The sequence below is a fragment of the Ictidomys tridecemlineatus genome, chromosome 8 (genome assembly GCF_052094955.1).
Source record: "Ictidomys tridecemlineatus isolate mIctTri1 chromosome 8, mIctTri1.hap1, whole genome shotgun sequence".
Taxonomy (NCBI): Eukaryota; Metazoa; Chordata; class Mammalia; order Rodentia; family Sciuridae; genus Ictidomys; species Ictidomys tridecemlineatus.
Window position 1 is genome coordinate 8,730,814 of NC_135484.1, and position 15,232 is coordinate 8,746,045.

At 40.2% G+C, this 15,232-nt stretch overlaps 1 protein-coding gene across 7 annotated transcripts in view; it reads right to left on the bottom strand.

Annotated features, from left to right (window-relative positions):
- Tulp4 (TUB like protein 4) overlaps positions 1-15,232 on the bottom strand; it is a 220,620-nt gene that overhangs the window by 44,140 nt on the left and 161,248 nt on the right. For all 7 annotated transcript variants that reach the window (XR_013424719.1, XM_078018817.1, XM_078018816.1 and 4 more), the window contains one exon: positions 9,437-9,598. Coding sequence is in view for 6 of the 7 variants with exons in the window: in XM_078018817.1 (XP_077874943.1) it covers positions 9,437-9,598 (162 nt within the window). In the remaining variant the exon portion in view is untranslated. The remainder of the gene's footprint in view (positions 1-9,436; positions 9,599-15,232) is intronic.

The window sequence follows — 15,232 nt, forward strand, 5'->3', positions numbered from 1 at the left end:
TGCTCAGATTTTTTTTTCCATTTTAGAGAAAAAGGAACAGATACCAGATAGAAAAACAGACACATCATTCCTGAATTCAGCATCACACTAAAGCAAAACATAACAAAAAAACAGTCTCCAGATCCCCCACCATTAATCCATACCAACTATGGCTCCCATGGAAAGACAGTCTGTGATTAAAATAGGAGGAAAATGGAAAAAGAAGCACTTATAGTCTGGTTGTCAGCAGTGATGGAGGAAGCTACTCTGTTTTGGAACAAGTTCGTCACAGATAAGTGACAAACCCTGGTAAAACATGAAATCAGATTTTAAAAAATCTCCGCTTCATTATAAGTTGTTTTCATGCCTAATAACCTCCAATGAGATAAAGCTTATGCAAGCAAAGAACTTCAAGAGAACCAGACAGAGAGTCTAAGAATAATGAATACACACATGGCAAAGGCATCAATCTCTGCTGCTTCTGCTCCCTAATCCCGGGCAATGAGCCAGCTTGAGACAGGCTGGAGCTGGGGGTCCCTTACAAGGTACAACCCACCCTTCAGGTAATCCTTTCCTACGCCTCAGGGATGGTCCTAGGTCCTCCTCTCTCTTAAGAGAGCACAACCAGACCCACAGCACCACAGACTCCATTCACAGCTGACACCCTGCCAAGCTTTTCCCCAATCCCAGACTTATACATAGAGCTGCCTTGGGGTCATTTTCCCTGGATATGCCCAAGGCCCACTGAAGTCAACAAGCACACAACCAGCTCCCTTCCAGCTAAAAGTGTGGCTTGTGTTTCATCTCCAATGTCCCAGGTAATGTCTAGTATCTAACAAGTACTCGGAGAGCTCAGGTGAAGGGCTCTAGACACCCGTCACACAGAATTAATCTCCTGCGAACCACGGTTCCCCGACACTCTGAACTTGGCTCTGGTATTGTGTGCCTGTTTCCCTGTACACCATAAGCTTTTTGATGGCAGGTCTGTACTCCTAGCTTGCCACATGCTGCTGTCCTGACTAGATGCTCAATGACTAAATTTGATTTCCTGCCCAACATTTCTTACAAATGAAAACTTTTCCTTTCTTCTGAAAATTAGAAACCAATGTTCAAATCTTCCTATGAAACTGGTTCCTGAAACATTGTCGATGATGAATTATGTAAGTTTCTGTCCTCTATTTTCATGCTGTTTCCTTTTGTGGCTTGTAGGCTCCACAGGGCAGGTACAATGTTCCTTCTGTGATATGTACCCCGAGACCACATAAGTTGTCAGAGATGTGTGGGTCAGGCCATACCACTTCAATGTCTGTCTCTTTGGGTTTATTTTATTTTCCAGCAAGGAAATTTTTAAGAGCAATGCAATTATGGTATGCATATATAATCTTTTCCTTTCAATGTAATCCATTTTAAGCTATTTTTAGGTGTGATTATTTTTAAACAAACACAATTATTACCAGTAGTTTAAAATGAACCAAGTCATGAACCAAAGGCGGGTAGGGAGAGAATGCCAAATCATTCGGAAGATGTGTCTGGGAAGCAGTGGCGTCTCTCCAGCACTGTTATCTTTGATATTCTAAATTCTTGAATAAAACTACATTGAGAAATTTCAACTTCAAAAGGTAAAGCACCATAAATGTTTAGTTCTTTCGTAATGGAGTGTGAGTACCAACACTGGATCTAGTTCCTGAAGGAGGCATGACAAATTCCTACTAGAAACCTTAACTCTGCTGGTAGAAGACAGCTGAACCGGCTACGAAGATGCAGAACTGAGGACAGCCACAGCAACCCTCCCTCCCTCCCTCCCTCCAGAAGGAGCCTCTGTCTAAATGCTGTCAGAGGATGGCCATTTTTTTTTTCCTGCTCTCTTTCTTTCTTCCTTTCTTTGATTTAAAGATCTCCATTTTGAGTTTCAGAATACTTGCCTTCAGAGGTGCTTCAAGGCCAGGTCTGACATTTTTGCAATGAAATAAACAGTTATTGAAATCAGACAGCTGAAAATGACAGAATTGCTCACTCAAAAAAATATTTCCACCCCCTCCCCAAGAGATATGAAATGTTATTTCACAGTTGACTGTAATAATCACTTCTAAATGTGTATCTTTGGGCTAAACATGTAATTTTAAAGTCATCTCACCTCTTTTCTGCAGAAAAGACCACTTGAAAACTAATCCATAAAGACGAGAGACTATCCCATATTTGAAGATTTTCAGAGGAGATATGCTATCTCCCTCAGGCCTCAAATTTAATTTTATTAAATAATTCCTATTACTAGAATATTTTCTCCCCAAATCTTCAAATTCCATTGTAAAGTTTATCCAACCTTGTAAACATGTGGCAATTTCTGGGGTTTGTGAAAAGGAGCAGTCTGACCATGGGGGTGATAAAAAGTGGCCTTAGTGAGAACATCTTCAGGACAAATAGCACTAGAAGCACATGCCTCAGGAAGTGCACTGGCTGATGAGGGACAGCGGAAAGGGCCTTTCCACCATGTGTCTTCTGGAATGTGGGAATGCTCTATCTTTCCCACACCAATGACTGGGGGCGGGGGCGGGGCAGTGGGGCTAGTCCCAGGGTGACACCTACTTACCTAGTAACAGTGCCCATTCTGCCTGGTGCTGATCTCCTATCTGCCACAAAGCTACAACATATGAACTCTCAAACTCTTTCTATTTCAAATGCTACAACTCCTTAAAATACGTCTAAATTTTCTAAATATGATGAAAGTAACTTTTTCCCGTGGCTACTAATAAGGGTCTTCACCCAAGGGCTGGGTGGACTTCCGGGGCTGTAAGCCATGGCCGTTGGCACAATGATGGGAGCAGACCCTGTAGCACTCATGATGGGTGCCAACAAGCGAGGCCTGACACAGGTCACATCAGGCAGAATAGGTTTTAATGGGCAATAACTGCTGTGGCAGGGGCAAGAGTCCAACATGAGCTTAATTTTACTTCCCTCTGTGCAGAGTTGACAGGAATGAAGGAGTGAGGGATGTGTCAAGGGCCTGAAGAGAGCAGAAATGAACAAAAGTGGGAAGGGGTTTGCCAATGTGATTCGGACTCCGAGGTCTGCTAACCAGGGCTTATCATAATTAGGCCCCTGCCCTCCCACAGTGACAGGAGATGGGGCCCAATCTTCAGGTGATGGCTGGGAGAGTCAGTTTTCTTGGCAGCCTTGAGTTTTCCCAGGCAGGAACTGAAAGGGGCTGGTGTCATCATTCTAGGGACATAGCCTTGAGTCATTAGAAGTGATGCCAGAGTGCTCCCAGTGTTTGTTCAAGCTATTAGTTTATGGAGGAGGGCAGGAGGGGGAAGAGGGTGTGAATCAAGCCATTTGTATGCAGATCCTGCAGTTCCTGTAAGGTCAGGTGCAGTTGGAAAGAGGGCTCTGAGGGGCCTGAGAAGAGCACACACCTTGCTTCCTCCCAGCATGCCACAGTATGCACTCTGTGCTGAGGGCAGCAATGCTACATGGACTGCTGAGGACAGAGGAGAGAAAGGACAGTCACTGCAATTCCACAGGAACACCAGAGGGAATCCTAAAAAGACCCAGTCTATAGTTTAGCCACCTGGCCAAACATTGGCATTTAGGAAAGATTTTTCTGAGTCAAAACCAAGGCCATCATCATGATGTGGTACTAATAAAAACATACAAAGAAAATCTAGGGACTGAGGTTGTGGTGAGTGCTCGCCTAGCGTATGTGAGGCATTGGGTTTGATCCTCAGCACCACATAAAAATAAATAAAGGTATTATATCCATCTACAACTAAAAAAAATTAAAAAGAAAATCTATCACTAAATAAGCAAGAAACTACCTTTAAGAAGGTATATGTAAAGAAAGCCAGTGAATATGAATAATCTCCTCCCGTCTTCCACCCCGAATCTAATTTGTTCAATGTAAATTTCAGGAAATATTTTTAGTGTATTTTATAATTAATTCATCTATACTGAATCTTCAGTGATTCATCAATGATCTGAGTCCAGAGATAGTACAGGGCAACTGCGCTTCCAAACACCTTAGTTGTCACTGTCAGTAACCAAAACAACACTGACAAAGAAAATGAGACAGAGTAGAAACCCAGTAGCCGCATCTGTTTCTGCTAAAGAAACATTTACTCCCACAAAGAGTTCAACAAAATTTCCAGAATACACACATAAAAAGAAGCATCAAGAAGCAAAATAGCACAATAGTTGGATAAAGAAAGCCAGGAAGGGTGGGAGGCCATCTCCCAACTTCTTTCCTGAGTAGCTTCCACTCTTCCTTAACTGTGATGATTCATGTACTTCTTGCCTATTTTGGCGAGAACCATCCTATATATGTTTAGTTTGGGGCTTAAAATAAACTTGGGCCTCCCCCTTTGCAATGCACGTGCTACAACAAAGTCATGCACAGATCTGGTGGGGAGGGAGGAAGCAGGATCATCCCAGCACTGGTTTAATCTCATGTGCAAACTGTGTTCCCTGAGCTATGAGCCAGCAGTTCTATACAACAGGTCCTCTAACCTACTCACAGATGTGGTTATTTTTTTAGGGAAATAATCTAGTTCAAGAGTCTGTATGAGAGAGATTACCCTCCTCTTTTATTGTTGAACACCAGCTTTTGAGTCTTTCCAGGGGAGTAATAACCTATACCACAGGATTCCCAGCCTGCAGGCTCCTGGAACTAGAGCAGGGCTGGAGATGCGGGAGCAGCCTTCAAGGGCCAGCAGGGGGAAATGTTTTCCTACAGCGAGTAAAAACTGCCTGCTAATAATGAACTGTGACTGACTTGGGGGTTTGCCATGTTTGACTTTTTCTATCAAGGGGGGTCTAGTGTGTTAAGTTATTATCTATGTGTTAAATCTCAGCAAATTATTTTGGTTTTTAAAACTGTTTTTAGCTGAGAAAGCAAAGGGTTATATTACTTTTTAAACTTCCCTTTATAATTCCCTTCCTGTCTGACAGTGCAAGACAAAACAGATCTTCAGGAGGAATATCCATCTCCTTGATGGACAGTGCCCAGAGCCACAGGCAAACCCACATCTAAGGACCTTCCCTGCTGTGAAGAACAGCCGGGCTGTGACACTGATCTGACAACACTGCCTGGGATTTGTTATAAGAAAATAGCAAGGGAAAAAAAGGGAGGAGTATTTAAAAATTGATGCAAAATATGTGGGTTCTTTATTTACTTTTTATGAGATACTAAAATTTTTCATAAATTAAGAAAAATTATATTATTAATTAAATTTATTTTATTCAATTAAAGAAGAAGGATACATACAATTTAAAAACCCTAAGAATCATTTATTACTTGGACTACATTTGGGAAAGTAGCAAATTTCCTTGAGTTCTAATTTGTTACTTCCGTCATAGCCTTATATTTTAAAAGTAAGTGAATATTCTTTCATTTACACACTGACCACGTGAGTTATCTGTGACAGTTCACTTCTCACCAATTAATATCTCCAACAGGTGCCCAGAGGAAAGAAAACAGGGAAGGGGCCCAAGCTTGGAGCCTAGACACAGCATGAGGGAGTGTCAGTGAGGAAGCAGTGGAGGCAGAGGTGGGAGGCTGGGGAGAGGCGAGATCCAGCTGAGAGGGCAGGTGTTGCTGGAGAACAGCACCCGGGGCTGCAAGGGAATCACTGCCCACAGGGCCAGGCAGAGGAGGGGCAGTGCAGTGCAGCACCAGGCTGCTAGAAAGACCTCAGCGGGGACCACAGCCCAGAGATGAGGTTACTTGTGCACCTGTGGCTAGGAGAGCCGCAGGTAAGCCTGAGCAGAAGACAGGTGAATTGAGGGTGCTGGATGAAGTGCTGCCTAGGGAGGGAAGCCACACATGCTGGCAAGACAAGCACTCCCATCTGACCAGGCCACGCCCACCGTGGGAGAACACAGCTGTTGCTAACTTTCCTAAACGTGTACATTTGAATGCCTTGAAAGTCTCCTGAAATTACTTTTAAAAATAATGGTTCAGGTAGCCACAGTATGTAAGTGCCATGATGCAGGAGCTCTGGGAGGAATGGAGTCCAGAGATGAGAAAGGGACAAAGTCACAAGCACATTTCTTGTAGAGCCCTGTCCCCATAGCAGAAGGCACTGAGGAACTTCTTAGGGCTCTCCCAAGAACGCCAGGAATCAAAGGAGTGGTCTTCCCATACTGTGAGTGCTGAGAACAGCTAATAAAAAAAATTTTTTTTATTTGAACTGAATCCCTGAAATTTGAATTTGAGGCTTTTCCCTTTAGTCCTGTTCTCAGGGGACACAGACATGCCAGTTAGTCTCTGCTCTCTGAGGAGAGTCATGGTCGTCCCAGGAACATGCTGGAGAATGTCACCATTTCTACATCTCAAGCTCTCAGCAGAATTCTTCAGTGCACAGATGGCCACTAAGACCCAAAATGTGCTGGAAGGACAGCTTCAAATACCTCCATCTCAAAGCCCTTTCATAAATCAAGGGATATGGTCTTCTACCAACCCCTGGAGAACGTAGAGCAAATGAAACATCTTGTCCATACAAGCTAGGCTGTGAATCAAGGGCTTCTCTGCTGCATTACTCTGGATCAATGCAGGAGCCACAGATATTTTTTCCTATCATATTTATATTTATTTCTTTGTCATTTTCTATTTATGCCATTCTGTTTTTCCCCCAAGCCCTACAAATACTGTTCTATTTATAAATTTGCCTTAAGTTTATCAAGCTGAGTTTATGTCATTGTTTTTTCTATGAATTTTGTGTTCTCTGGTGTAATTTTTATTAGTTTGTTATGGGCTAAATTATGTGCCCCAAAATTTATATGTTGAATTTTGTTCAGCAAATTTGTTTAACTTGTTGGATTCCCAATATTATTATCACTGCCAAGATATCCAATAACCACCTTCTCTCTATGCTAAATTTGTCCATGAATCATCATGCTTCTGTGCCCTGCAAACCATTTTTGAAAGGCAGTGGAACATTTTGCTGAGTGTAAATCCAGCAATCATCAGGGCAGAGGGTCTGGTCCTGAACCCCCCCCTGCCCCCCACCATACAGGCTCTGCCCTTGCAGATGCCTGCAAACTACAGAACAAGCCAGGCATGTCAGCATGCCTCATGGCTCCCATGGCCACAGCCATAGCACTGTGGGCTCCTTTGTTCAGGGTCCACTGCTTCAAATCTAACCTGAGAGAATGGATACCCCAGGCTCTACCGCATGCCACATTCACGTGGCATACCCCACTCTCTAGGGTCTGTCTGCTCCACTGGCAGGACCTCCACCAGGCACAATGGCAGTATGCTTATCATCTGTCTCCTCCACAGATCCACAAGCATTCCAAAGGAGGAGCGATGTCTCACTGGGGCATCTCCAGTGGGACCCACACCACTTACAAGGTAAGTGTGCAGTCTGTTGAGGACACGGGCTGGCACAGCCTATCAAGGGACCACGAGGTGAGCCTCGCAGAAGGCACATGGGCTCGTGAGAGGAAGGATGTGAAGCCAGGGCTCCCACTGATCTATTTTTAAGTTCTTTCACATCTGTTCCTTCATCTGATCATGACTAAAGCCCTGTGAATGAGGCAGGAAATAATTCCCACCTGTCCTTACAGTGGAGGAAACTGATGCAGGAAAGGTCAGGTGCTTTGTACAAGGCCACTTCATGGACTTCTCTATGAGGATACTCTAGGGATAGTAAAGCTTTACAATAAATCCAAAGGCTTCCTATGAATACACACGTGTGTGGCAGGGAGCAAGGGAAGGAACTTGCAGTTGAAAATATGTTCTCATAAATCTAGTAATACTAATTTTAAGGAAAGAAAAAAAATATTTGCTTTTCTTAATTAAAAAAATGGAAACATGAAATAAATATGTGGTGCTCAGAGGAAAGCAATTCAGTTAAAAAAAAAAAAAGAAAGAGGCTCAAAACCAAAAATTATAGTTCCATATTGTATTGCTTGCTTTTACAAATACTAAACTTAAATCTCTTTAGAAAATTTTCTGGCATAAAACATAAGGTTTATATTTACAAAGGTTTTAGCCTGTCAATCCTTATATTTTAAGAGTGAATTATCAAAATGTAATTTTATAAGGTTATTATATACTATCATGAAAACCAAATAGGCATAATAAAAACAATTTTGAAATTAAGAGTTTGGAAGATGAACCACAGAATAGGGATGTGGCTCAGTGGTACAGCACTTGCCTAGCAAATGCAAGGCTCTGGGTTCAATCCCCAGCACTACTGAAAAAACAACTAAAAGTGAAGCATCTTTGTAGAAGATGAACCAGAGATTCACATCCACCAAATAACTACTGAGGGATTCTGATTCATTTCTGTCCCGTCCTTTCCAACTTATGGATGGGTTTCTTTTGGTTGTTTTATGATGTGGCAACATAACACACATGTCATTTCATATCCTAATTTTTTTCCACATAACATCCTAAAAGCTCTTTCAGATTATTATATCATCTTTATAACCACAATCTATAATTTATTGAGTTACTGTATATTCTTTTAAGTGGTTATGCCATGGTTTATGTAATCATTCTTCTATTTTATTTTTTAGTTGTTGATAGACCTTGATTTTATTTATTTATATGCAGTGCTGAGAATCAAACCCAGTGCCTCTCACACACCAGGCAAGTATGATACTGCTGAGCCCGAGCCCGAGCCCCAGCCCCATCTCCTATTTTAGACAAGGCTGTTGACAAATTTTACTACCATATATGTCTTTATAATTTTAGGTAATTTTGTCCATTTTTGTTTCTTTTAGATAAGTTCCAAAAGCACATTATAAAGGTGGATAGTAGTTTGTAAGCCTTTCAACATACTCTGCCAAATTGCTTCTCCAAAGGTCTAATATACATTATTACCAGGAATGAATAAGAATGCTTACTTGCTTACATTCTTATCATAATCAGTAAATCACCTGTGTCATTTTATTATTATTATTTTTTGAGAGAGAGAATTTTTAATATTTATTTTTTTTTAGTTTTCAGCGGACACAACATCTTTGTTTGTATGTGGTGCTGAGGATCAAACTCAGGCCGCATGCATGCCAGGCGAGCGCGCTACCACTTGAGCCACATTCCCAGCCCATTTTATTATTTTTCACTAATAGGTGAAAAATATACCCTCCTAGTGCTAATTTTAAAATTTCCCCAGAGAATGAATATTTTCCTATCATGGTTATTAATTGAACTTCCTCTTGTGAATTATTTTTTATATCCATTATTTATTAATTGGTTCATATGAATTTTAAGATAAATTTGTTTGAATATTTTATAAACTAAAATGTTAACTCAGTTACCTTACTGGTGGAAAATATCATTCCTGAAATCTATGCTTCATTTAAACTTTTTGTTTTAGTTTTTACCTTGATGGTTGGTTCTCTCCTCTGTGATGATCTTTAAGAGGCTTTCACACCAGCTCCCTCTCTCCCACACCCTTCTTCCTCCTCAGCCCCCAAGGTTTTACCATTACACATGCAGAGCCAGAGGCATTACCTGTTGGTCATCAGGAGTCCATATGCCACATGTGATTTGACTTTCCAGGTTGATCTCAGATGACCAGTGTCTTTGTCCACTGACAGAACCAACCAGGACAAACCCATCTCGATACGAAATAAGTGCTTGAGTCCCATCGTGGCTCCACGTGAAATCACTCACCTTCAGACACACAGAGAAAAGGGTCAATTGTGATCTGAAAGCGGAAACACTTTTACCAAAGCCTAGATAGAATGGTTAGCTTGGCCTTTCGGCTAAGATCAAGAGGGCCTGAAGAGAAACCGCAGTGAAGGCATCATCAGGAAAGCTCCAGGGACTGCAGTGAGGGGCAGCGTGGTCCTCGTTAGCACCGTTTTATGTACTGTGTGGCCATTCACCCATTAAGCCCCACACCAACTGCCCATGAAAGTGCTGTCCCCCATCTGCAGAGGAAACCACAGGGGCTACGTGATCTTCTCCCAGCCACACTGCAAGAGAGTGGCAGAGCTGAGAAGAAGCCCAGGGTTCTGTGGCTCCAGGGTTCTTACTTTTAACTGCTGTTATATTGCCTTCCCCTTAAGATTGGTGACAGATTCTCCATGAGTGTCTGTGGTCATTTACCAAAATAGTAAAGCTCTAAGTTTCTGATTATATTCTCTCATAGTCTTGCTAATAATATTATCTCAATCAAAATGGGATACATTTTAATTTTTCTCTTTTATGGTACTAGGGTCAAACCCAGGGCCTTACAGGTTCTAGGTAAGCATTCTACCACTAAGCTACACCTCCCGCCTTATTCTTGATCAAAATGAAGGTAAAGAAGTCTTAATGGAAAACATTACTTACAACTGAATTTATCAAATGCATGCACTGAATCTATCCACATGACATTGTTTTTTCTCTCGTGATCTATTGTGGTAAATTCCTTCTATGGATTATCCAATATTATTATACTATTCTTATATACCTGTGGGTATTTGGACTCTGCTGTATAAGTAGTTAAGACTAGGCTGGGGTATAACTTGTTGGTAGAGCACTTGCCTAGTATGTGCAAGGTCCTGGGTTCCATCCCCAGCATGAGGGGGCGGGGGGGTAGGGGGTGAAGGCTACACATTTCTCTCACATTACCACTTTAATCCTATCTTACAAATTTTAATACATGCTTTTATTATCATTCAGATCTAGGACTTTATAAACATGCATTAAATGTATTTTTTAACCCAGGAACTATTTCACTACACATTTTTTTAAATCTCAAATATGCAAGAATTTATTAACTCTTTTGTTATTAAGTTTTAACCCAAGTTCAATGAACTCATGGGATTGTGATCTATAGTCATGGTACCTACCACTGGAAGTCTACTGAAATTTACTTTATAACCTAAATTAAGGATTGACAAACCACAACTTATGGGCAAATCTGGCCTGTCAGCTCTGTTGGTCTACTACTCAAACTAAGAATGGTTTATGTTAGAATCTGTAAACAAGTCAAGATGGCGCCTGGCATTTTGCAGAGGGAGTGGTTTGTGAAGTTAACGCCAGCGAGCCATTAAGTGTGGAGATTCCTTATTGGTTGACTGCTGTATCTAGTTTATGTTAATTAAGATAAGCTGTGTGAAATGTATATATACCCCTCCTGTCCTTCAATAAACGGCTCCCACTCCTGCTATATCAACGTACACAAGTTGCTCCTCACCCTCCGGCTGTTTTGCTGCAGCCGGACTGTGGCAGATTTAAAATAGTTGAAGGAAAAAAAATTTTTTTAATTTTTATATGGTGCTAAGGATCAAACCCAGTGCCTCTCATATGCTAGGCAAGCACTCTGCCACTGAGCTACCGCCCCACCTCCAAAATTCAAGTTTTAACATCCATAAAGTTTTTTTTATTTCATCAGTAAGTTTTTAAAATTTGTTTTCTCATTACATAATACTTGATTTTTGGCTCTTGATCCAGAAAACCTAAAATATTCATATTTGCCCCTTCATAGAAAGTTTACAGACTCTTATGTAAGAACAGGTCAATTGTTAAACGTTCTATGAGAAAAACTGTGTTCTAACTGATAGACTTGGGACCTCCACATGTCTACTAGGTCCAGTTTCTTAACTGTGTTGCTCCAATCTTCTGTATCTTTGCTGGTTGTTTGTCATGAGTGTGCTATGTCATTAACATAGACAAAAAGGTTTGCATCTTCCCACAATGTCAGAATTCAGTTCACCGGTACTTTCATCAATGGCAATTCACTTAATACTCATGGGTCACCTGGTAGTCATAGGAGAGGCAATCACAGGTTCTTTTATTCCTGTCTTAATTTTTATTATCTACAATATTCAAGTCACATATCACACTTCACCCAATTATATATATATATAGGTTACAGAAAGACAAGGAAAGGGCCAAGGCAGCCACAGGGGTTCCAGAGGCTCCCTGAGAGCAAAGGCAAAGAGCAGATAGAAATGCAGAGTCATTATGGGTGGTCAGATAAGATTAAAAAACAGTCAAAGAACTTGTTCAGGACACAATGCAAGAATTTATTCTAGGCCAAAGTCTGGAGGCAGTTTCACAGTATCAATTTGGGGCGTCAGCTTGGAATGGGACTTGTGTGGTCATCATGGGCAGGAGAAACCACACTCTGCTAAAGATTCCTCATGGTGGTGATTTTCCTGGGCAAGGCTTGTGACCAATGACCCTGGTGAAAGAATCAGGGTGCTGCTGTGTCCAGTCTTAGGGTGTGCCTCCTTTTATGAGTCTTGACCGAGGGGTTGCATCATTCACTGGTCTGGTGTGTTCCATAATCCAGGCTTGTGGGCCTGGATTTTCTGAGTTTGATTTGCCCATATATCCATGTGCTTCTGATTAATTCAATAAGTTCATTCTTATTAGCATGAATAGTTTATCAGTTAATGCCTTATGAGTGTGCCAGACAAATGGTGGTTGTTTACTTGTACAAACAAGGTGTAAAGTCATTCCTTCTTAGCACTTAAAACTCACAATTAATTTGCTTATGGCAAACTGCTGTTTTACAAAATGAACTGACTAAGGTTCAGGAAGAGCCTGGAAATTGCTGTTCTGCACACCACGGACTAACTCAGAGAGGGCACAACCTGCTCTCCACACTGCTGCCAACACACATCTGAGTATGTCAGTGGATTGATCAATTTTTCCTTTCAGCTCTACCAGTCTCCTTCACTATTTTGATGGTATTATTAAAAGTATATATATTAAAAACATCTTGATAAACTACAGTTTATCATTATCTGATGTCTCTGTTAACAAAGTAATATTTTCTGTCTTTAAGTTATTTTATCTAATAGTAATCTAACTACACCAGCTTAATTTTTTTTCCCTTGGTATTTGCCAGATGTATCTTTGTCATCCTTTTACTTTAAATTTGTATATGTCCTTAAGTTCTACATGTGGCTCTAAAAGACATAGATCCCAGCTTTTAAAAATATAATCCATTAGGCTTTATTTTCTGATTTAGTCCATTTGTATTTATTCTAATTTGTGCTCTACTTCTATTTGACTCTTGTGTGAGTACATGCGTGAGTGCACCCACCTGTGTGGTACTAGGGATTGAATCCAGAGTACTTTACCACTAGCTATACTCCAGTCCTTTTTATTTTTTAAGACAAGATCTCACAAAGTTCCCAAGGCTGGTCTTGAACTTGCAATTTTCCTGCTTCAGCTTCCCAAATCACTAGGATTACAGGCTTGCCTCACTGTACTTTCTTAATTTACTTTTTCAGTTTGTATTAACTTTTGTTTGTTTTTAATCTTTTCTAACACAAGAATTACTCTATGATCGTCACTGTTGCTTAAACTTGGAACTATTCAAGTCTCTTTAAAATGTGACATTATGGGGCTGGGGTTGTGGCTTAGTGGTAGAGCGCTCGCCTAGCACATTGCAAGGCCCTAGATTCAATCCTCACCACCACATAAAAATAAAATAAAGGTATTATGTCCAACTACAACTAAATAAACAATGTTTTTTAAACAATGTGACATTACTAGATGAATCATATTTTAAGAAATAAAAGAAATATATGAACTAATTGCAAAAGGGGCTAAAGGTTTATAATGAGTGACCAGCAATATCTCTTATCATGACAATGGCATGATTTGTTAAGTAGCTCTTGAATAACTGCTCTGAGAGTCCTTAAAAAAAAAAAAAAGACAAACTAACAAACAAAAACCATTTCTTCAGTTAAATCTAGAACCTTGGGTTCCTTTAAATTATATCCCAACCATCTGAACTACCTAGTTTTTCTTAATTTAAAACAAAAATTGTTTCACACATTATATTCTGCAATAAAATTTAAAAGTTCTTTCATTTTGCAAAGATAATGCTATCACTTACCGGCATTTTAACTATGTACTAAGAGGAAAAACATCTTAATAGAGAGCTAAGGCAAGGCCAGGAAAATGAAGCTTCTCAGGGATATTATAGCAACCCATCTCTTTCAACAATCATTGTTTCTTTGTAGTGAAAAAAAATGAAAATCCTTTCTTATAGCTGTTTTGAAATACCTAGAACACTCATTACTGATAATTACCCTACTGTGCAACAATACACCAGAACTTCTTGTTCTTATCTAACACTAAGTTAATACCCACTGACCAACCTCTCCTCATCTCACCCTCTCAACCACTGTCCCCAGCCTCTGGTAATGACCATTCTATTTCACCTTCTATGAGACCAACATTTTGTAGATTCTGCATATGAGTGAGACGATGTAGCATTTGCCTTTCTGTACCTGACTTATTTCACTTAACATGACGCTCTCTGGTTTCACCTGTGTTGTTGCAAATGACAGAATTTCATCCTTTTTCGGTTGTTGTATTCTGTGTGTGTGTGTGTGTGTGTGTGTGTGTGTGTGTGTGTGTGTGAATCCTTACCCATAAAATTACTCATTTTTAATTTTTGAGGAACTTCCAAACCCTTTCATAATGGCTGCACTAATTTACATTCCACCAACAGTGGGAATTTACACCTCCCTCCCCTAGTGCTTACTGTCTGTCTTTTTAATCACAGCCATTCTAACTTGAGGTGGCAGCTCACTGTTTTTCTGATGATTAGTGATGTTGAGCATTTTTTTTTCATATACCTACTGGCCATTTGTAGCTTTTCTTTTGAGATGTCTCTACTTAGGTCTATTGTCCAATTTTTAATTGAATTATCTGGGAATTTTCTTTTGAGTTATTTGAGTTCCGTATTATAATAACTCATATATTAACCCACTGCCAGATTTACAATTTACAAATATTTTCTTCCATTCTGCAGAGTATATTATATTGATTGTTTCTTTTGTTGTGTAGAAGCTTTTCACTTTGATATAGTTCTACTTGTTTATTTTTGGTTTCCTGCACTTTGGGGATCTTATTTAAAAAAAAAAAAACATTGGCAATCTCACATAAGGTGATGCAGGATGTTCACATGAATTAACTGGGTTTATTAGGCAGCTCGGAGCAACAAGAATATATCACACCTAGAAAAACAAAATAGTGAAAACCAAAAATAATGTGAAGTCAAATACTGAATGCTGGAGAGAAAATAGAAGAAACTTCCCTTCTTCTGGTTGCTTTTCAATTGCACAGGGTTACAATGCCTTTACATTATTAAAGACAGTACTCAGACGAGAAATAACTGAAGCTGAGCAGCAACCCAACCAATAGTTTGCCTGAGGCAGCTTCTCAAGAGACTATCTCAGTGCATGTGCCTGGCACAACCTTCTTCAATGACTAATATGGTACAATAAAGTGCCCACTGTTGCAGACCCTTTTTGAAATACAGGACTTATAAACAATGCCTGAAAAAGA